The sequence below is a fragment of the Bombina bombina genome, chromosome 8, assembly GCF_027579735.1.
Source record: "Bombina bombina isolate aBomBom1 chromosome 8, aBomBom1.pri, whole genome shotgun sequence".
Taxonomy (NCBI): domain Eukaryota; kingdom Metazoa; phylum Chordata; class Amphibia; order Anura; family Bombinatoridae; genus Bombina; species Bombina bombina.
The window spans coordinates 144,210,418-144,233,332 of NC_069506.1; the positions used below are offsets into that span (position 1 = coordinate 144,210,418).

The 22,915-nt window shown below is 36.8% G+C and overlaps 1 protein-coding gene across 1 annotated transcript; it reads left to right on the top strand.

Annotated features, from left to right (window-relative positions):
* Window positions 1-589: 589 nt before the first annotated feature.
* Window positions 590-22,359, top strand: LOC128638578 (transmembrane protein 11, mitochondrial). The gene is made up of 2 exons (XM_053690613.1): window positions 590-630; window positions 18,124-22,359. Exons 1-2 carry the CDS (start codon window positions 605-607, stop codon window positions 18,638-18,640), a joined length of 543 nt encoding a protein of 180 aa, XP_053546588.1. The 5' UTR covers window positions 590-604; the 3' UTR covers window positions 18,641-22,359.
* Window positions 22,360-22,915: the final 556 nt, after the last annotated feature.

Consider the following 22,915-nt stretch of genomic DNA (forward strand, 5'->3'; position numbering starts at 1 on the left):
TGTGTGGGGGGAGATAGAGCTGTACAATCAAGAAACTTAAAAGAAAGGGTTAATGGCGAGGCACTGCACTATACATTTGCAGGTATATTATTATATTTTGTCTCTATCAACTTTTTTATGTCCCTTTAACTTGGTAAGAGTTTACAGATATCTGCCACAGAAGTGACCTCTCACACTATCCCTTACTACTGATTGTTACCTAATAATCGATAAAACTACAGCTACATATTTTAGTCCAGGCAACAGGCATGCTTTGGGCTGGTATAAGCGCGATTAGACAGAATACTGCTCTGGAAACTACGTATACTGGCGACAGCTTTCGCGCGTAAATGTCGAGCAGACAATTTTACAGTATTCAAAACAGCACTGCCCACTATTTAAAACGCTCTCACCAATAGGTTTTTTTAGTAATCTGTCAAAATCTCTTCCGCAGCTCTGGCCACGCCCAGCATGAAAATAGACCAATAAAATAACTCTTAACTCTCCACCTGACTTTTGCAATAAGGTCACGGGTGACCAATGACTGCTCATGTGGGAGAGAGCTATCTCCATGGCGATGGAAGCGCATGGAGATGGCGATCAAGTTTCCTGAGAATAAAGCAAAATGGCGGCGCTGGAGGTAACAGAAAGGTCAGAGGGTATATTTAAAAGCGCTTTCTAATAGAGCTCGCTAACAAGTATTAGTTTCGTTTTATTAACAACCTATTTTGTTACTTTTATTAATAACAATAATACTTTATGCATAAAAAACAATATTTATGTATTAGACATTCATATTTGAAAATAAATGTTGAAGACCAAATTGATTTATTTTAAAAATAAAAAAAAGTGCACGTAGCAAAATCACTTCTCTGTTTACATTTTATCCACCTTTCCTTACCTTTTTATTTTCTTTATCAGGCATATTGTAATATGCGGTGTTATTTACTGTATTATATACTTTGTCATTATTTGCTCTTGAAAGCACACATGTATATGGATGAAGTGCAACTAATGTGAGGTATACTATAAAGAAAATAATATTGGTTTTGAGGGTTAACTTGCTGTTCAAGACATTCCATTACCTAAATAAAATTGACACATTTATTTATGACTAGATTTTCAATAAGTAATTAACATTTTATACTATCTTAAATAATATTAATTCTGAAGCATTTTTTAAGGGAGCATCTGTGTGTACATACAGTTATAAGGTGATCTGATTTCCATGCAAGCTCAGCCCATTTTTATGGGTTGTGGTTTCAAAGAACAAACAACTATTTCAGATATAAAAATAACCATAAAGAAGCAATTTCTCATCCACTTTATACTCTGTAGCTGGTATAACAAGTAATTGGAAACAAATTAAGGGGAAAACAATTTTACAGTACACTGTCCCTTTAAGGGTTGTATAAAAAAATCAGTGCCAGTTTACATTTTACTGTAAACACAAATATATGTAAATTTGTTTTTATAAATTCACCTCATTTACAGTGTCTTATAACTTGTTCATAAGGATTCAACACATAGTACACCTGTAACACCACTGTTTTGCTCCAGATGAGGATACAAGCAGTGAATGGAGAATATGTATGTACAGTATTCTAGCTTCTAATATGGTTACCAGCTGGATCTTTACCTTAAGAAGCACAGCTTTGATTACGCTTAAAGTGAATGTAAAGTTTAAAGACTAAGTGCCCGGTATCTAAAACTACCCTTAAAAACATGGGAACTTTCATTCATTAAACTTTACAATGAAGCTTCTTTTTTAAAATACTTACCTTTTTTATTTTATGCAAAGGAAATCAATGATCCTCTGCCCGCAGCGCCTGCTGTAGTTAGTAGATTGATGATGAATCCGGCTTCCTCCAATCGTTGCGTGCCCCCTTTGGCATCCAGCTCGTGAGACACTCAACGATTGGAGGAAGTCAAGTTCGTCAACGATCTGCCAACTACAGCAGGCGCTGCGGGCGGAGCATCGCCGCTCTGCCTCCCGTATACACACACAAATCTTGCAGTACTTTGCCTATATACGTCTTAGCTTCAGCAGTTCCTGAAGCTCCAGGCAGGGGGGAGGGTGTGAGAGGGCCCTATGCTACAGAAAAAATTAAAATAAAGGGACCGGGAGGGATGGGGCAGCTACACTACAGAAAAGGGGTTTTGGGGGGGTCAATAAATGGTGATCGTGGGAGGTGGTGGGACCACCACACTACAGAAAAAATTTAAAAGGGGGGAAAAAAAGGCGTTTTATTGGTACTGGCAGACAGCTGCCAGTACTTAAGATGGTGCTAATAGTTTGAGGGGGGGAGGGTTAGAGAGCTGTTCGGGGGGATCAGGGAGGTTGAAGTGTTAGGGGGAATTCTAGATTACATAAAAATATATATATATTTTTTTTATTGGCAGACTGCCAGTACTTAAGATGGGGGGTGACAAGTGGGGGGAGGGAAGAGAGCTGTTTGGGAGGGATCAGGGGATGGAAAGTGTCAGGTGGGAGGGTAATCTCTACACTAAAGCTAAAATTAACCTTACAAGCTACCTAATTAACCCCTTTACTGCCGCGAATAGACGTCTATATGTTTGCTATTTCTGAACAAAGGTGATCCCAGAGATGGTTTTACAACCATTTGTGCCATGATAGCACAAGCAGTATGTAAATTTCAGTGAAAAAAATTAACATTTTTTTTTTATTTTTTTATTATTATTATTTGATTGCATTTGGCGGTGAAATGGTGGCATGAAATATACAAAAATTTATTAATACATTGGGTTGTCTACTTAAAAAAAAAAAAAAAAAAAATATATATATATATATATATATATATATATATATATATATATATATATATATATATATATATATATATATATATATATATATATATATATATATATATACACACACACACACACAGAGGCAGCAAAGGTAAGGTTAATAAATTCACTTATCTTGGGAGACCAAACGCCGTCATCCATGCAGCGTAGGGCAGATTTGCTCATCCGGGACTCCAGCACTCGGCGTGGAGGACGTCGGGTCAGATAGTCTGCTGTAGACAATATACCAAAAAAGAAACGGGCTCCCACAAAGCATAGAGTTAAGCTTAGTATTCTTGAGTAGTAGTTTGTGGCAATGAATGTGAACTGGTACAAACACTATGCACAAAGCACTTTAATAAAAGTCACAATTTTTTTATTTATTAAATATGCATTAAAAGTTCACACAGGAACTGTGTTTAAATACAAACACTCACGAATAGTTGAAAGACAGGGGTGCAAGTGACGTCGGCTGACGCGTTTCACGCCGGTTGGCGCTTTCTCAAAGATGGTTTGGGTAGTGTCCATAGGGAGATTAAATAACCAACACTACACATAGTCACTCCCACAAACCGGTTGACACGTATCTTTTTAATAATATTGGAAAATAAATATCTCTATCTTTACGGGAGGACACATGTACTGATTATCAAAATTATACTTCACTAGTATATTATATCACCAGTTATTCACATCACATCTTTAATTCTTTAGCGAATTGCTAAAGTTTAAAATACAACATCTTTAGTTCTTCAGCGAATTGCTAGAGTTTAAATTAAACCACTAGAGTTTAAACTATACACTTACCTTATTCACAAATACTTTTTTTTACTAAATTTTTCATTTTCAAACTTAAAATCACAAGGGTCTAAATAAATCCTCATTAAAAGTTTTAAAAGCTTTTTATATATTATGTTTTTTTTTTTTTTTTCACTTCCACCTTTAGCATTTGTTGCGCAATCTATTATTAGTTTTTCACTATTGCTATTTTTTGAGGACTTTTTTTGGGAGTTCCTCTTTTTGATTGTGTGGTCTTCTGCGCTGATCAAATTTTATCTCTTATAAGAACAAGCAGCCACAAAAAACTGCCCCAGACAATAAGTCAGCATGAAGAGGTTGCCCCAGACCTAGGCTCAGGTCATGTGGGGGCCAGACTATCTCTGTTTCAAAAGGTTAGGCCCAGTCGGTCTGGGACCCTCGGGTTGCTGGACATTGTTTCTCAGGGTTACAAGATAGGCTATTGGTCTGGATCCTCACAGGGCAGATTCCTCCTATCCAGGATCTCGGGAAAACCGGAGGAAAAAAAAAGCTTTTCTAAGATGCGTGGAAGATTTGATAGCCATGGGCGTGGTGACCCCTGTTCCTCCAGTCAGAAAGGGGAAGAGTGTTTTATTCAAACCTCTGCCGTTCTCAAGAAGGAGGGCATGTTTCATCCTATCCTGGACTTAGTCTCAAAAAGTTTGTAAAGGTACCATCTTTCCAAATGGAAACCATAAGATCCATCCTGCCTCTCATTCAAAAGGGTCAATTCATGGCTAACCTAGATCTGAAGGATGTGTACCTTCATATTCCATTCCACCGTGATTACTGTCAGTATCTTCAGTTTGTCTTCCTAGATAAACTCTACCAATTCATAGCTCTCCCATTCGGCCTAGCTGCAGCCCCAAGGATTTTTACCAAGGTGTTGGGGGCTCTGCTTGCTGCAGTCTGATTACAGGGTATTGTGGTAGCTCCTTACCTGGGTGACATCTTCGTCCAGGCACCATCTTTAGCAAGAGCTCACACAGAGAAGTGATTCTGTTATCTTCAAACGCATGGCTGAAAAGTCAATCGGGAACTTCTTGGGGATCATCATAGATTCTGTCAGTATGTGCATATATATCTCACAGATCAACACAGGGAGAAGCTTCCGATGGCCTGTCATCTGCTCCATTTCACTCCTCGGCCTTCGGTGGCCCAATGCATGGAGGGGATAGGTCTGATGGTTAGGCTTCGGATGCTATTCCATTTAAACACTTTCATCTGAGACCTCTAGAGTTATGTATGCTCAGACAGTAAAATGGTGACTATTCATGTAATATCTCTAGATCCACAGACATGAATCTCTCAATTGGTTGCAGTTGCAGAATTCTGTCCTTCATTTGCTGTCTACGCCCATCCTGGGTGATTATTATAACAGATGCGAGCATGTCAGGGTGGGGCGCTGTGTTGGGGTTCTCTGAAGGCTCAGGGAACCTGGTGCCGGAGGAAGCGACTCTTCCTATCAATGTTCTGGCATTAAGGGCCATCTTCAATGCTCTTCTGGCGTGGCCTCAGCTTCGTTCAGCCTCTTATATTCTATTCCAATCGGACATCACAACCGTGGCTTATGTCAACCATCAGGACGGAATGCGAAGCTCTCTGGCGATGCAGGGAGTATCTCACATTCTTAAATGGGCAGAGACATACCATTGTCCGATATCAGCCATCCACATTCTAGGTGTGGAGAACTGCATGTGGAATGGTCCCTAAATTAGGAGGTATTCTGCAGGATCACCCACATGTGGGGATGTCTGGAGATAGATCTGATGGCTTCCCATCTCAATGGCAAACTATCAAGATACGGGTCGAGATCGAGAGACCCTCAGGCGGAACTGGTGGTCCCCTAGCAGTTCAGTCTAGTGTATCGGTTTCCTCAGATTGTGCTGCTGCCCCGAGGTGTCACACGAGGTTTTGTTTTTTTTTAAAATCGTGAGCACATTTTTGCTAAATCATGCGCACAATTTTATAAATAATTATAATCATGCTATTCCACCTTAAGCATGCATCCTCCCCCTTACAGATCAGCCTACTCCTCCCCCTAGTTAGTCATGTTTTGATGACAAAACCACTCGCGCCCACCAACTACTAGTATTTTCAGTTCAGTGTGTTCGTAGAGATGGGAAGTCCAATTCATATTGATGAATCGTTTCATTTGGACGGTTCGTTTAACTGAACCAGTTCATGAACTGATTCATTAGTTCACTTGTTGGGCACGTGATGCATGAGGGACGAGCTGCAGGTTCTTCGATTATGGACGCTCCACCGATTCCTGAGTCACTGTCCAACATACAATGCAGCATTACATCTTGTTCTTACCCATATCATATGGATAACCAGTCTTTTGTTGTATATGCAAATCTTAGGCAAATGATACAAAACGGTGCATAGAACAGAGTATGCTACATATATTGTGTGGGTTTCTATACAGTGCATAGAACAGAGTATGCTACATATATTGTGTGGGTTTCTATACAGTGCATAGAACAGAGTATGCTGCGTTTTGTACTGTTGTATTTGCATAATAGTTGCATATCTGCCAAAAGACTGGTTATCCATGATCATACACAGGGAAGTGATACCCGCTTTATTTACCTAATAGGTATTAAAATTTTATATTAACACAATAACTATTATCCCAGAGCTTCACAGCAATATTTGGGGTTAACAGGGGTTCTTAGGGTTAAGTTATGGTGAGGAGCATTTATAGTAAGGGACATTAAGGGTTAATTTAAGGTGCAGTTAGGGGTAAAGGCAGGGGTCTATTAAGAACTGTTGCAACCTGATATTTGAATCAGTGTACTATTAAATGAATGATTCATTGCAAAGGAGTTAGTGAAATGGGACAATTAAGTCAAAATAACCTTTTATGATTCAGACAGAGCATGCATTTTTAAGACTTTACAATTTTACTTCCATTATCAAATTGTGCAAAGTTTTGGTTAACAAAATCCTACTGAGTATGTGCACAAGCTCACAAGGTATATGTATACTAGCATGTGATTGGCTGATGTCTGTCACATGATACAGGGGGCCGGAATATGAGAGAAAAAATACTTGTCAGAAAAACAATCTGCTGCTTTTTTAATCAGAGTAGGTGTATTTGCATTGTCTTTGTGTTATGCACTTGTTTATTATGTAATTCTACTGCATCGTTCATGAACTGGACATCACTATGGGCTTGATTTATCAAGCCCTTCTCCACCCTTTGACTGCAGGTTCTCACAAGAGAATTTGCAGTCATCAGATTGCTGCTTCCCTACCCTCTTATTCACCTCTTAGGTCTTGTCCAACCTGGGAGATTGACAGCTCCTGTCCGATTGATTGGCTGTGTGGGGGCAGGGGGCGGGATTGCTTGCGAGCACAAAATGGCACTCGTGTGCAATGTTACATTCCGGTAGCAGATTGCTGCTCACCAGAGGAGAGCTGGGGTGGCCGCCCTTGATTGATAAATCGAGCCCTATGTGTCAGTGAGGATCAGGTGAGTAACTATGCACCTCAGCGTCAGTCACATGGATTTCTAAAAGCCCAATGTTGGTATTATGTGACAAACAGTACATTTAGCATTGCAAGTCTCAAAAAGCATATTTATCCATTCACAATACAATGCTAAATGATATGTGATTACCTTGTATCTAAGTCTTTGCACCAATCTCCCTTATCTCAGAGGTGTGTACCTACTTAAATTTAACCAATCCGTGATCACTCTGTTATAAATCCACGAGAGTCAGCTCATTGTTATCTATTTGGTACACATAAACTAGCTTTTGTCTTGCTGTGAAAAACTTTTAAAAGAACTAAAATTCTTAGCATTTTATGTTCTATTAATATAACAATGTTGGTTGTTCAAAGCTGGGGAATTGGTAGTAAAGGCATTGTCTATCTTTACACAAAACATTTGAAGTAGACTGTCCCTTTAAACTTTACACTGTACTCAGACAGATAATCGCAATGTAAACAACACATTTTGCAGCTATACTGCTTTGGAATCCAATCCCTATCTTTTTGGATAACCTTTGCAATGTACAGCATTATGTGTACAATAACGGTCTTCCATGATTCTTTTGTGCAGTTTTCACTACCATTTTTTTTCTTTAGTTACTGTAATCAAATTGGATGTTTCCATAGTATTAATAAAACAACGCATTGCCAACATTACCCTGCTTAAAAAAAAAAGGCAGAAAAATGTAACAATTTTATAGAGAAATGACAAAGAAAAATATGTATTTGAAATTGTACCATTTTTTTTTTTTTTTTTTTTTTTTTTACAGTGAGCAAAACTATTTTGTTTTGAGAGACCAGTTTTTAACCTGAATAATTAACGAATTTTTGTTTTAATATATACTTTAAATATAATTAATCTCCAATTGTATTGTGAAAGGATAAATAAGCTTTGTGAGCATTGCAATGCTAAATGTACTGTTTGTCACATAACATAATGCTAACATTGGGCTTTTAGAATTCCATGTGACTGAAGCTGAAGTGCAACACTTAAAGGGACAGTCTAGTATAAATTAAACGTTCATTATTCAGATAGGACTTTTTCATTTTAATCAACTTTCCAATTTACTTTTATCATCAAATTTGCTTTTTTCTCTTGGTATTCTTAGTTTAACCTAAACATAGGTAGGCTCATATGCTAATTTCTAAGCCTTTGATGGCTGCCTCTTATCACATGCTTTTTAAATCTCTTTTCAACACAAAGAGACAGAAAGTACACGTGGGCCATATAGATAACACTGTGTTCAGGCACAGGGGGTTATTTAAGATCTAGCACAAATCAATGCTAAATTTAAGACAATAGATAATAAACAGTCACAGTCATGTGATCAGGGGGCTGGAAGAAGGTTCCTAGATACAAGGTAATCACAGAGGTAAAAAGTTATATTAATATAACTGTGTTGGTTATGCAAAACTGGGGAATGGGTAATAAAGGGATTATCTATCTTTTAAAACAATAACAATTCTATAGTAGACTGTCTCTTTAACAGTCTGTCTGTATTCATCCTCACTAACACACTGAACTGAAACTGAATCTAGGAGCAGGCTGATCTATAAGGGGGAGGATTCATGCTTAAGGTGAAATAGCATGATTATAAATATTTATAAATTGTGCGCGCAATTTCTAAAAAAATTGTGACACCTCTGGAACTCCGCAAGTTGCACATTGGCTACAGTGAAAAAAATAAATTTTAACTTTTTAAAATGTCTCAAATCTGTTTCATTTTGCTCTTGGTCTAACATCACATCAGTTATAATTTAAAAATGTATTAACAAAAGGTGCATTGCTCAAAGAAACATTTTACATTCAGGAGTAACAGCTTTGCAAACATCAATTAATATGCTATCGCTTTGCAGTACTTTATTGGGCTGCTCCCTTCAAACCGTCGTCACGATGTGGAGCAGCGCTGCAAAGCAAAAGCACTAACAGTTCCTGCATGTGTCCCGTTCTTTCTGTAGACATGCTAAATGACTTTAAAGGGACAGTCAAATCCAAAATTAACTTTCATGATTCAGATTCAGATAGGGCATGCATTTTTAAACAACTTTCCAATTTACTTTTATCACCAATTTTGCTTTTGTTCTCTTGGTATTCTTAGTTGAAAGCTAAACCTAGGAGGTTCATATGCTCATTTTTTTTTTTTTAGACCTTGAGGGCTGCCTCTAATCTGAATGCATTTTGACAATTGTTCACCACTAGAGGGCGTTAGTTCATGTGTGTCATAAAGATAACTAAGCTCACGCACGTGAAGTTACCTAGGAGTCAGCACTGATTGGCTAAAATGCAAGTCTATCAAAAGAACTGAAATAAGGGGGCAGTTTAGAGGCTTAGATACAAGGTAATTAGACGTAAAACGTATATTTTCTAATTGGCAAGAGTCCATGAGCTAATGACGTATGGGATATACAATCCTACCAGGAGGGGCAAAGTTTCCCAAACCTCAAAATACCTATAAATACACCCCCTCACCACACCCACAATTCAGTTTTACAAACTTTGCCTCCTATGGAGGTGTTGAAGTAAGTTTGTGCTAAGATTTCTACGTTGATATGCGCTTCTCAGCATTTTTTTGAAGCCCGATTCCTCTGAGTACAGTGAATGTGGGAGGGATGTGAAGGGAGTATCACCTATTGAATGCAATGGTCTTTCTCACGGGGAACTATTTTATAGATTCTCTGTTATCGGTCGTAGAGATTCATCTCCTACCTCCCTTTTCAGATCGACGATATACTCTCATATTCCATTACCTCTACTGATAGCCAAACCAGTACTGAAACGGTTATCTGATATATGTGGATGTGTGTCTTTTGGTAAGTATGTTTTCATTATTTAAGACGCTCTCAGCTATGGTTTGGCACTTTATGTATTTATATAAAGTTCTAAATATATGTATTGTACTTATAATTGCCACGATTCAGGTTTTCAGTATATTTCCTTTTTTTTGCAGACAGTCAGTTTCATATCTGGGAAATGCTTTTTTATGAAAAATTATTTCTTACGTGGGTTATAGTCTCTCTTTTTCAAATTGAGTCTTTTAAATTTGCGGGCAGAATTAGGCTCGCGAGGGCGCAAAATGCCAAAATTTTATTGCGTCATTCTTGGCGCAAGATTTTTTGGCGCAAAGTTACGTTCGTTGACACAAATTTGTCATTTCCGGCGTCTTAGTTGACGCCGAGTCCTCTGACGCAAGTGTTTCATTTCCGGACTTTTTTGGCGCCAAAAAATATTTTTCTGTTTGTTATTTAAAACCCCATTCCTTTTGCCTCTGGCCTTTTTTCTATGTCAGAGGGCTATGCTGTTTGCATTTTTCCCATTCCTGAAACTGCCATATTAGGAAATTGATAATTTTGCTTTATATATTGTTTTCTTCTCTTATATTTGCAAGATGTCTCAATCTGATCCTGTCTCAGAATTCACTGTTGGATCCCTGCTGCATGATAAGTTCTACCAAAGCTAAGTGCATTTGTTCCTGTTCATACTTTTTTTTTATTCGAACATTAGAGAGTGTACAACAACAAAGAGACAAGATAAAAGAGATACATGTTGGTACATTTTACAATCATTCTATAGCTGAAGTAAATAAATTAAATTAGATTCCAATTTCACTAATATCAAATAAAACACAGCTTTATCTTTCAGACTTATCCTCTGTCAATGTGCTTTCTTTATCACCAGTTGACAAAAAGTTGATATATTATATCCATATATGTAAATAACTTCAGACAGAGCATAACAACACCAACATTCTCTTCATCAGTAATACAGTATATCTACACCCCTAACATCCTTATTTTTCACAAATTAATTTATACAGGATTTGGGTTATCGCCTCATCCTAGAGCAATAAGTCCATACACATACTAGAAATTAGGGTCATATTAGCATTTAACATACAGGTATACCCCGCTCATACAGCGGGTTAGGGACCGGAGCCCCGCTGTAAAGTGAAAACCGCCTTAAAGTGAAACAAGGCAGTTTTAGCTTTCTTTTCACTTGCCAGTGTGTTTAAAAACATGTTTTAATCAACTTATATTAGGTGTGCAATAGCTCTAAGTTTAGTTTAACACTCGCACAGCACAGTATTCAATAAATACTGTACCTGTAAAATAGTGACAATCACTGTAGTACAATTTGCCAGAGTATAGCACTGAGACACAGATTGCACTGTAATGCTGTAAACAGAATGAACTAAACATAATACAATGGTGCCAGTCCCTTTTTCTTGCAATCTTACGAAGATTACAGCACTGTTTTAAAATAATTGGAGGTTGAATTTCAGCTCCACAAAACGCTGTATTAGCGAAGCGCTGTAAAGTGAAGCGCTGTAAAGTGAGGTATACCTGTATTAACATATAAGGTATACCAGAATCACTATTAGCAATGGGAACAAACAAAATAACATAGGGAAAAAAAAAAAAAAAACGGATTTTACTCTCTCTCTACCTCTCCACCCCATCATTAATTCATACCTGACTCCTCTGTAGTAAATAATCCACACAGTTACATGTGTAGAAGGGAGCTAGAAACTGAGCTTGCATGTTTTTATCATATGACTGTATGAAACTGTACCATTTATTACAATATCTCTTTATATGTTGCTCAGAGCCGGTGGAACAATCAAATTGTTCTAGTACCGCTTGTTTCATCATTAGTGTATTAAATTGTGAATAGAAGGTTTTTTTTTTATCTTTCCATCCTTTAAGAATCCAGTATCTACCACCTAGGATCATGCAATTAATAAAGCGCACATTTAATTGTCTATGAGTATCATAATCGACTAAGAAAAATATGTGCTTTTTTCCAATTTAACAGAAACCTGTAATATTTTGCTTAGCCAATAACTTATCTTGGCCCAAAATTGATACATTTTGGGACACATCCAAAACATATGTATTATGTCAGCATTGATATTTGCGCATCTAGGACACGCATGCTCAGAATTGTGAAACCACTTATTTAAGGTGGCAGGAGGAATATAACTGCGATTTAACAATTTGAAGTGGCTTTCTCTCCAATTCGCCGCCAAAGTAGCATTTTCTACCTTCTGTATACTTCTAATAATATCTTCTTTTTGTATGTCTTGAATGTCTAGTGTCCAACTAAAAAGCAAGCGTCCAAGATTCTCCTCACCTGACTGTTTTAATATTACTTTAAGCCAATACTTTAAAGAATGGATACCGGCTTGGTATAGGATTATTCCTGAGTGTATGTTAGGATTTACCCAGGTGTGATTTGGCCTCCTAATAATTGAGTTATACCAATAACGTATTTGTAAATATGCATAAAAGTCTGAGTTAGATAAGCCATATTGCTGCCTAATTTCTGCAAATGTTTGTATATTAGGGCCACTGAAGTCTTTTAATTGATGAATATACTTTAGGCCCTTATTGGCCCAGTTTTTAAATAATTTATTATTAATTCCTGCTACAAAATAAGGGTTTCCAACTATCGGTAGACAGTTGGAAACCGTATGATCAACTTTAAGCCAGACACATATACGATACCAGGCTTTTACAATATTACATATAGTAGTATAATTTTTTTTTTTTATCTTGGGTGGTATCTTTCTTAAATGACAATGTAATAGTGCTTGTAAGCTGTATGGTGATACAATATATTCCTCCGCCACCAAAGAGGCGATATAATTACCTTGTGTGAGCCAATCTAATGCTACTTTTCCTAGACAAACTCAATTATATATCTCAAGAGAAGGAAGTGCTAGACCCCCCCGAATACTTAGCTTGCATTAGCGTCCAGAGGTTTTTCCAGTTACTGATACCATTTCAGATATGATTTCTAAGGAATAGAATAGGCCTGGTGGTACTTTTATTCCTTCTTCAAGGTTTAAAAAATCGTATCCTTTGCCAGCAGTTAGATTGGAGTTTGGGGAAAAGATCCCCAAAGTTGATGGGGCCATCTCTACTCTTGCTAAACGTACTACTATTCCTACGGAAGATAGTACTTCTTTTAAAGATCCTTTAGATAGGAAACTTGAATCTTATCTAAGGAAGGCTTATTTATATTCAGGTCATCTTCTTAGGCCTGCAATTTCTTTGGCTGATGTTGCAGCTGCTTCAACTTTTTGGTTGGAAACTTTAGCGCAACAAGTATCGGATCATGATTTGTCTAGCATTGTTAAATTAAAGGGACAGTATACTGTAAAATTGTTTTTCCATTAATGTATTTTCAATGACTTGTTATACCAGCTGTAGAGTATAAAATATTTGAGAAATTGCATTTTCAGCTTTATTTGTGTATATGAAGTAGCTGCTTTTGTGCTTTGAAACCACAGCCTATTACAATGGGTTGAACTTAAAGGTAATATCATATCTCATTATGTTATCACTTTATGTACACAGACTTGCTTCCTTATCTTATATTTGTCTGGAACATCAAAGCTCAATACACAGAGAGAACAATGGAAAATTATAATTTTATTACTTAACTATCCTGCACCCCACTAGCAGTGTAACTTCTTCTGCTGGCTGTGTTTACTTAGGCTTGTCAATAGCGTATACTCCAGTATAGAAATTTTCAGTATAGGTTGGGATACCACAGGCTAAATCGGCTATTTCAAATCCAGAAATAGGAGGAAAGGAGATACACTCTAACATGTAAAATGGATCATTGGGAATAATTTAAAGGGGAGAAAAAATTTGGGTGAACTGTCCCTTTAATTCAACATGCTGATAATTTCATTTGTGATGCCATTTTTGATATCGTCAAAATTGATGTTAGATATATGTCTTTAGCTATTTTAGCTAGAAGAGCATTATGGCTTAAATCTTGGAATGCTGATATGACTTCTAAGTCCAGATTGCTATCTCTTTCTTTCCAAGGTAATAAATTATTTGGTTCTCAGTTGGATTCAATAATCTCCTAACCGTTTTCGTTCCTTTTGACATAAGGAACAGAAATCTAATCCTTCCCCAAAGGAATCTGTTTCCAATTGGAAGCCTTCCTCAAATTGGAATAAATCCAAGCCATTTAAGAGATCAAAGCCAGCCCCCAAGTCCGCATGAAGGTGCGGCCCTCATTCCAGCTCAGCTGGTAGGGGTAGATTAAAATTTTTCAAAAATGTTTGGATCAATTCAGTCCAAAATGATTGGATTCAGAGTATTGTCTTTCAGGGGTACAGAATAGGATTCAGAGTAAGACTGCATGTGAAGATTTTTTTTTTTTCTCTCACGCATTCCAGCGAACCCAGTAAAGGCTCAGGCTTTCCTGAAGTGTGTTTCAGACCTGGAGTTATCAGGGGTAATCATGCCAGTTCCGTTTTCAGGAACAGGGTCTGGGGTTTTATTCAAATCTATTCATTGTCCCAAAGTAAGGACATTCATTCAGACCAGTTCTGGATCTAAAGATTTTGAATCGATTATATAAGAGTACCAACTTCAAAATGGTTACTATAAGGACTATTCTGCCTTTTGTTCAGCAAGGGCATTATATGTCCACAATAGACTTACAGGATGCATATCTTCATATTCAGATTCATCCGGATCACTATCCGTTCCTGAGATTCTCTTTTCTAGACGAGCATTACCAATTTGTTGCTCTTTCTTTTGGCGTAGCGACAGCTCCAAAAATCTTTTCAAAGGTTCTTGTTGCCCTACTCTCTATAATCAGAGCGGGGTATTCCGGTGTTTCCTTATTTGGACGATATCTTGGTACTTGCTTAGTCTTTTATGTTCTGCAGAATCTCACATGAATTAACTAGTGTTGTTTCTTAGAAGACATGGTTGGAGGATCAATTTACCAAAAAGTTATTTGATTCCTCAGACAAGGGTAACCTTTTTAGGTTTCCAGATTCCGTGTCCATGACTTTGTCTCTAACAGACAAGAGACGTTTAAAATTGGTTGCAGCCTGTCGAAACCTTCAGGATTTCTGACAGCACAAGGAGTTTGGAAATCTCAAGAGGCGAGATTACTAATCAATATTTTGGAACTCCGTGCAATTCTCAGGGCTCTTCAGTTTTGGCCTCTGTTGAAGAGAGAACCGTTCATTTGTTTTCAGACAGACAATGTCACAACTGTGGCATATGTCAATCATCGGGGTGGGACTTGCAGTCACCAAGCTTTGAAAGAAGTATCCCGGATACTTGTTTGGGCGGAATCCAGCTCCTGTCTAATTTCTGCGTTCATATCCCAGGTATAGACAATTGGGAAGCAGATTATCTCAGTCGTCAGACTTTACATCCGGGAGAATGGTCTTTCCACCCAGATGTGTTTTCTCAAATTGTTCAGATGTGGGGGCTTCCAGAAATAGATCTGATGACATCTCATCTGAACAAGAAACTTCCAAGGTACCTGTTGAGGTCCAGGTATCCTCAGGCGGAAGCAGTAGATGCATTGACACTTCCTTGGTGTTATCAACCTGCTTATTTTTTTCCCGCCTCTAGTTCTTCTTCCAAGAGTGATCTCGAAGATCATTATGGAGCAATCGTTTGTGCTGCTGGTGGCTCCAGCATGGCCTCACAGGTTTTGGTATGCCGATCTTGTTCGGAAGTCCAGTTGTCAACCTTGGCCACTTCCCTTAAGGCTAGACCTTCTATCTCAAGGCCCGTTTTTCCATCAGAATCTCAAATCATTAAATTTGAAGGTATGGAAATTGAACGCTTAGTCATAGAGGTTTCTCTGACTCAGTGATTAATACTATGTTGCAGGCTTGTAAATCTGTTTCTAGAAAGATTTATTATCGAGTTTGGAAGACTTACATTTCATGGTGTTCTTCTCATAAATTTTCTTGGCATTCTTTTAGAATTCCTAGAATTTTATAGTTTCTTCAGGATGGTTTGGATAAAGGTTTGTCTGCAAGTTCCTTGAAAGGACAAATCTCTGCTCTTTCTGTTTTATTCCACAGAAAAATTGCTTAACTTCCTGATATTCACTGTTTTGTACAGGCTTTGGTTCGTATCAAGCCTGTCATTAAATCAATCTCTCCTCCTTGGAGTCTTAATTTGGTTTTGAAGGCTTTACAGGCTCCTCCATTTGAGCCTATGCATTCTTTGGACATTAAACTACTTTCTAGGAAAGTGTTGTTCCTTTTGGCCATCTCTTCTGCTAGAAGAGTTTCTGAATTATCTGCTCTCTCTTGTGAATCTCCTTTTCTAATTTTTCATCAGGATAAGGCGGTTTTGCGGACTTCATTTAAATTCTTACTAAGGTTGTGAGATCTAACAACATTAATAGAGAAATTGTTGTCCCTTCTTTGTGTCCTAATCCTAAGAATTCTTTGGCGAGATCTTTACATTCTTTGGATGTGGTGAGAGCTCTGAAATATTATGTTGAAGCTACTAAAGATTTCAGGAAGACTTCTAGTCTATTTGTTATATTTTCTGGTTCCAGGAAAGGTCAGAAGGCTTCTGCCGTTTCTTTGGCATCATGGTTAAAGCTTTTGATTCATCAAGCTTATTTGGAGTTGGGTAAAACCCCGCCTCAGAGAATTACAGCTCATTCTACTAGATCAGTTTCCACTTCTTGGGCTTTTAAGAATGAAGCTTCAGTTGATCAGATTTGCAAAGCAGCAACTTGGTCTTCTTTGCATACTTTTACTAAATTCTACCATTTTGATGTATTTGCTTCTTCGGAAGCAGTTTTTGGTAGAAAAGTTCTTCAAGCAGCTGTTTCAGTTTGATTCTTCTGCTTCTAATTTTATTTTTATTTTCAATTATGAGACTAAATTTATGATTTGGGTTGTGGATTATTATTATTTTTTTTCAGCGGAAAATGGCTGTTTTTTTATTTTTTATCCCTCCCTCTCTAGTGACTCTTGCGTGGAGTTCCACATCTTGGGTATTACTATCCCATACGTCACTAGCTCATGGACTCTTGCTAATTATGTGAAAGAAAACATAATTTATGTAAGAACTTACCTGATAAATTAATTTCTTTCATATTGGCAAGAGTCCATGAGGCCCACCCTTTTTATGGTGGTTATGATTTTTTTTTTTGTATAAAGCACAATTATTTCCAAATTCCTTTGTTGATGCTTTTTACTCCTTTCTTTATCACCCCACTACTTGGCTATTCGTTAAACTGGATTTTGGGTGTGGTGAGGGGTGTATTTTTAGGCATTTTGAGGTTTCGGAAACTTTGCCCCGCCTGGTAGGATTGTATATCCCTTACGTCACTAGCTCATGGACTCTTGCCAATATGAAAGAAATTTAATTTATCAGGTAAGTTCTTATATAAATTATGTTGTTATAACTGTGTGGGTTATGCAAAACTGGGGAATGTTTAAATGTTCACTTTTAAACAAAGTGCAAAAAGAAAATGCTCTAATATGTTCTATACAAACAGCAGCACAAAAAGAAAATGCTCTATTTGCTTAACCCTTGCAAAGTCTGCTCCAGAGCATCAATGCACTACTGGGAGCTAGCTGAACACACCTATAAGCCAAGGACAAGAGACAAGTTTGTAGCCCCCAATCACGAGTTAGCTCCCAGTGGTGGTGCATTGAAGATATATACATGTTATTTTTAACAAAGGATACCAAGAGAACAAACTTTGATAATAGAAATATATAAAAGTACCTTAAAATGACATGCTGTGTCTGAATCATACAAGTTTAATTTTGATTTTCATTTTCCCCTATTTCATTTTTTTTTATGCAATTATGAGAATAAGCATTTGGGGAAAACATGCAAGTAATCTTGTCTCACTAATTAAACCTTTTTATACAACTCACTCTTCATCCGAATTGTCAGAACACCTTTTGGCTGTCATGGCTCTTGGGTGAAAATAATGTTTTACCTTTGCATATAGTATTTTTGAGAAAAGAATCACAATTTATAAATTAGTCTAGATTAGAGTATTGGCATGAATATGTCGCTTTACAAATCAGGGAGTCATGGCTCCTAGAATAAAACTGTTGGATCCTAACTTTTTCTTTTGGAAGGGGGGGGGGGATTGCATATGTACAATTTTCTATTTATTACTTTGTCAATTCCTGTATTATCTTATTTTGAAATAATCGTCACGATTTCTAAGTGAAGGTTTGTCCCTTAGTAATTTTTTGTTTTTCCCTTATGCAGGACTCCATTATCACACATGGATTGCTATATAATACATGAAGTGTATGATGGGGATTTCTCACAAGAACAATTTGAAGCAGAGCTAGATGCTGCACTAGAGCACCAGTATCGTTATATTGTGATTGAGCCCGCCCGGCTGGGAGATGAGACTGCCCGTTGGATTTCTGTTGGCAACTGCTTGCATCGAACATCTGTGATAACAGGAGCTGTTTGCCTCTTATCTCCTCTGGGGCTTTCCTCTAACTGTGCTTATTATTTAGGACTACCTGCTGGGGCAGTAAGTGTAGCTTGCGCCGCTTTATATTGTGTCTCTTGGCAGCCTGATCCCTGCTGCCAATACCAAGTTGACCAGAGTGGGCGAGAGCTTACTCGTCTTCCACCCGGGACACTAAGGACCTCGTCGCCAGTGGTGTTGGTACGGAATGAGGATACACAAAGAAAACGACTTCACAATGTGATCGCATTGACTGCTTTAGCATATTGTGCCCAGAAGATTTTTGAGCTGTGCACAGACTAAAAATACTTGCGAATGACCATAAAGATTATACAGGATTCTAGATCTTTTGCTCCTTGTACCAAAGAAATCTGTATGCAGAGTATAAACTCATTTTCCTCACTTGCTGTAATTGAAATAATGTGAAGGGCAAATGTTCTAGTGCACACCCAGGAGAAATAGATGATTTATACATCATGATCACTGAAATATAACCTTAAATATTATTATTTATTATTATTAGGTATCTGTAGAGCGCCAACAGATTCCGCAGCGCTATTATAATTGCTATAAAGTGTTACTCTTGTATTTTAGCTGTCTATGCTCTATACTCAGGGAATCATACTACAAACCATTTGTAGATTTTGCGGTATTTGTACAGCTTAGGTCTTCAATCTGCCACAACTTTATTAACTGCAAAAGCACAAGAACGCTTTATTCAGGAACCATGCTCCGTAAAGCAATCTCAAAAGGAACAGTATTCGCATCAAGCAATCAGGGGACATAAAACTCAATATTTAATCATACATAGCAAAATATTACAATGCACTTTATTTATTTAGTCTGCTTTTCCTGTAATTTATATCTGAAAGTTGTAGTTTTCTCACTTCCATAAAGAGTCTGGAGTGAATTCTGTGGAATTCAGAACTCTGACCCTCCTACATGCTGTACTGTGATTGCTTAATGTTACCAAACAATGCAAAAGTTACTATCAAAATTAGTTTTAACTGTTTTTAAAATGTTTTGTTTACAGATATTTTATAATACAGTGATTCATTTCTGATGCATACATAACAAATTACTTTAAAGGGACATTGTATTAGAATATGTTTCCAGTAATACATTTTACCTGCTGGAATGTTTACAAATAGCTCCTGTACCTTTTTGAAATAGATGATTTTGCCTTATAAAACCACCACATATACTGAAAAAAATAGATACAAATATAAGAGCAGCTATGGAAACCAGAATCGCCTCTCTCTCTCTACGGGCTAGATTCATCAATTTGAGGATGGACAAGGTTCACATGTTGTGAACTTGTCTGCATTTCATCGCAAATTGTGGGGTGCATTTGCTCCCCATATTTAGAATTGCTCATGCAATGTTGCCCCCTTCGGGCTAATTATTTTTAAATAAAGGCTGCTAGAGCAGGGTTTAGGAGGCAGTGCTTTAAGCTGCTTTATAAATATCAGTTGGCAGACTCAAATGAGCGAGCCTAAATCCAAAAGGGACAATCACCTGATAAAATAATTCCCCAAGTACTGTACCAGCCTTATATTCAAAGATATATAATAATAGCTCAGTTTATTAAAATGGGCATTTTTAGTTCTATTTCATGTACAAAAATAAATATAAACACAGTTTTCCATATATTTATACCCTGCAGCCGGTAAAACAAGTAATTGGGAACACATTAAGGGGAAACCAATTTTATAGTCCATATAGTACATTTTGTCTCTTTTCTATTAACATTGTTATCATTTATAATGCTGAACACTGACTCCAGTAATCAATAGTAAGATTTTCTTTAAACTTGATATCATACATATGCATTAAAGGTATTTATTTTTTTGCCAAATAAAAAGCATGATACTTGTAAAAAGGAAATCTTAAAAAATAAAATAAAATACTAGTCGAAATTTAATAGCTGCCCTAACTTTTAACCCTTTGATAAAGCATTCATTTGTAGGTAACATTGGGCATACTTTACAGCATGTACGGAAAGCTAGTCTGTCACATAAATATTAACTACAAAAAACCTGTACAGCACCCTCCAACTTCCCTTATTAATGGATCTAGTGGGTCTTATAAGTGAACTGGTGCCAATCTCTTAAATGCTATAGGTGGCTTATGATGCAGTACAGTATCGGTAGCATTAAGACTAATATTTAAATGGAATTACACATGTGAGATTACCACAGTGCACTTAAACCACCTAAACAGAAATATGCGCGCACATATTATGTAAAGTGTGCAGCATTTATGGGCAAGAACACTAAGCTGCTTTGCTGAATGTGTTTTTTTTTCTTCTTTGTCTAGCATCTAAGATGTCATATTTAAGATCACATTTCCTTTTTAAAGGTGCATTATATTTATATATTTTTAATGTGTACTTGTATAAAATCTTTCAGACACACAGTACAATCTCATGTACTTTCCAAAATCATGATATTCTGTTTCTACCACTTAGTAAATATCTTAACTATTGAGGGTCATAAGTAAATGTGCTGAAGGTAGAAACCCGTTTACATGGTAAAAAAACTAATTGTTTAGGTGTTTCCATTTACTTTTTAACAACAGTAGCACTTTTCTATTTAATAAAACAGTGTATGTGTTTAACTTAAAATGTGAATATACTTTGCAAAAACTAAAACCCAATAAAAGTAAAATGTAGCTTTTCAAATGGATAATACCACACACAACTTTTTGGGTTAATTAAAAAAAAAATCTTTATATTGCATTATTTTTTTTTATTATTTTAATTCTGCCTATATGTATGCTTATTGATCTGTTTATACACTATTTTGTACAAAACATACACAGAACTAAGTGTTTATACATAGGCATGTACATTTGGGAACTTTGGGATAAAACACAAGCTGCATTCTGCCATTTTTGGAGCTGGATTTATTCTTTTGAAAGTGCAACACACTAAGATCTGGATTTGCACAGATATCTGTTTCACAAGAATAAATCTGGGTCAGAAATTGCTGAATGCAGCTTGTGTCCACCAGCATCTGTTTCCTCCCAAAAGTTCATGAATGCACATGCTTAATATACTGTATGATTCAAATGTCTGAATTCAGTATCACACTCCTATTTCAGCATTTAGTTTAAAAAAATTTTTTGACAAAGTATACAGTATTTCTTAAACAAAAACACTTAATTTCCACTAAAAAAGGTAAAATAATATTAATGTGTTAGTAGATGCTGAAAATAAATAAATCTAAATATTTAGGAAGTTCATAGTTGTCTCCTTAACAGCTTTAATTCTGCCTAACATTAAATCTAGACGTTGATGGTGCATTTTATTAATAATTTTAACTTTTGTTAGAACATCCCAAAGAGTGTCTAGAGATTCCAAATTGTGTTTCGCTTTTTCCCTCTTCAAATGTTCCCAAAGGTGTTAAGTGAGGTTGAGGTTTGATAACACTGGAGGGAAATCCATGCAAAATAGCACTTCTTGCTAGTCATAGGATGACAGATAAGCCTGATGCACCTTCTTTATAAATCTTGGATAATTGTCCTGCTGGAAAATTAATCTTCTGTTTTGCCCATGGAGACGGCACTTTACTAAGCTTCTTTTGACTGATTTTGCTTTCTGGGTTAAAATGTTACTGATTCATTTTTTTTTTGTTTGCTTTTTTTTAATTGTGGATGCAGATGCTGTTCAGTAATGTTACTTGCTATACTGTTGCTCTAAGGGTGTGGCCTCTAGGTCTGCCTGTTCTTGCTTTGGACGATAAATATTTGGTATCCAAAAATCTCTTAAGTGTGCATTGTATTTCCTCTTGGAAGTATTCACCTTTATTGCAATTTGGAGCTGGAAATGTTTTTTTCTGCCTTCAGGTGAACTACTTATTCTCATATATAGCTTCATTAAACTATTTTGACATGATTGTAAAAGGTAATTCAACTAATGTCAACCATCAAAGTTTTTTATAAAGGAGAACATAAAGCAAAATTAGTAGAAACACTAGCAGGAATGTAGCAATATAATTAAAGGTATATATTTTAACCTCTTTGTGATGGAATAATAATGTTCACTTTACATTATTTGTAAAAATTATGCGGTCGTTTGATTTCAAGGCAGGGATCGAATCATGGGGGACTGATTTAAGCTGCTAAGCATGCCTCCCAGGCTGATCCTTGCCTACGTGAAAGGAGGAAGCACAGGACGCCGTATATTGTAGGACTCTCCTTGCTGTCTTAACGACATTAAAGCCCAGTGCTGTTAGGATGACATGGAACATATAAAAACAGATTGTTAAAAAAAAAAAATGCAAATAACTTGCTTGTTTTCTTGCACAATGAGCACTTAGACATTTTCAGTATAAGCACTGCCTATAGCTAGATAAGGAAGCAGCCATACTGAGGACTTAAGTTGCATTCTGCCTCTTTTGAGCATGAGCAAATTGACTAGCATCCACTGAATACTAAACAAGCTCATGTTACTCTAGGTCATTGGTGCCCAATAGGTAGATACCGAAGGCGCTGCTGGTAGATCGTGGTCGATGTGATCAAAATTATGTAGTGAAGTTACGCAATCTCAACACTGGGGCGTGAGTAGAGTATGGT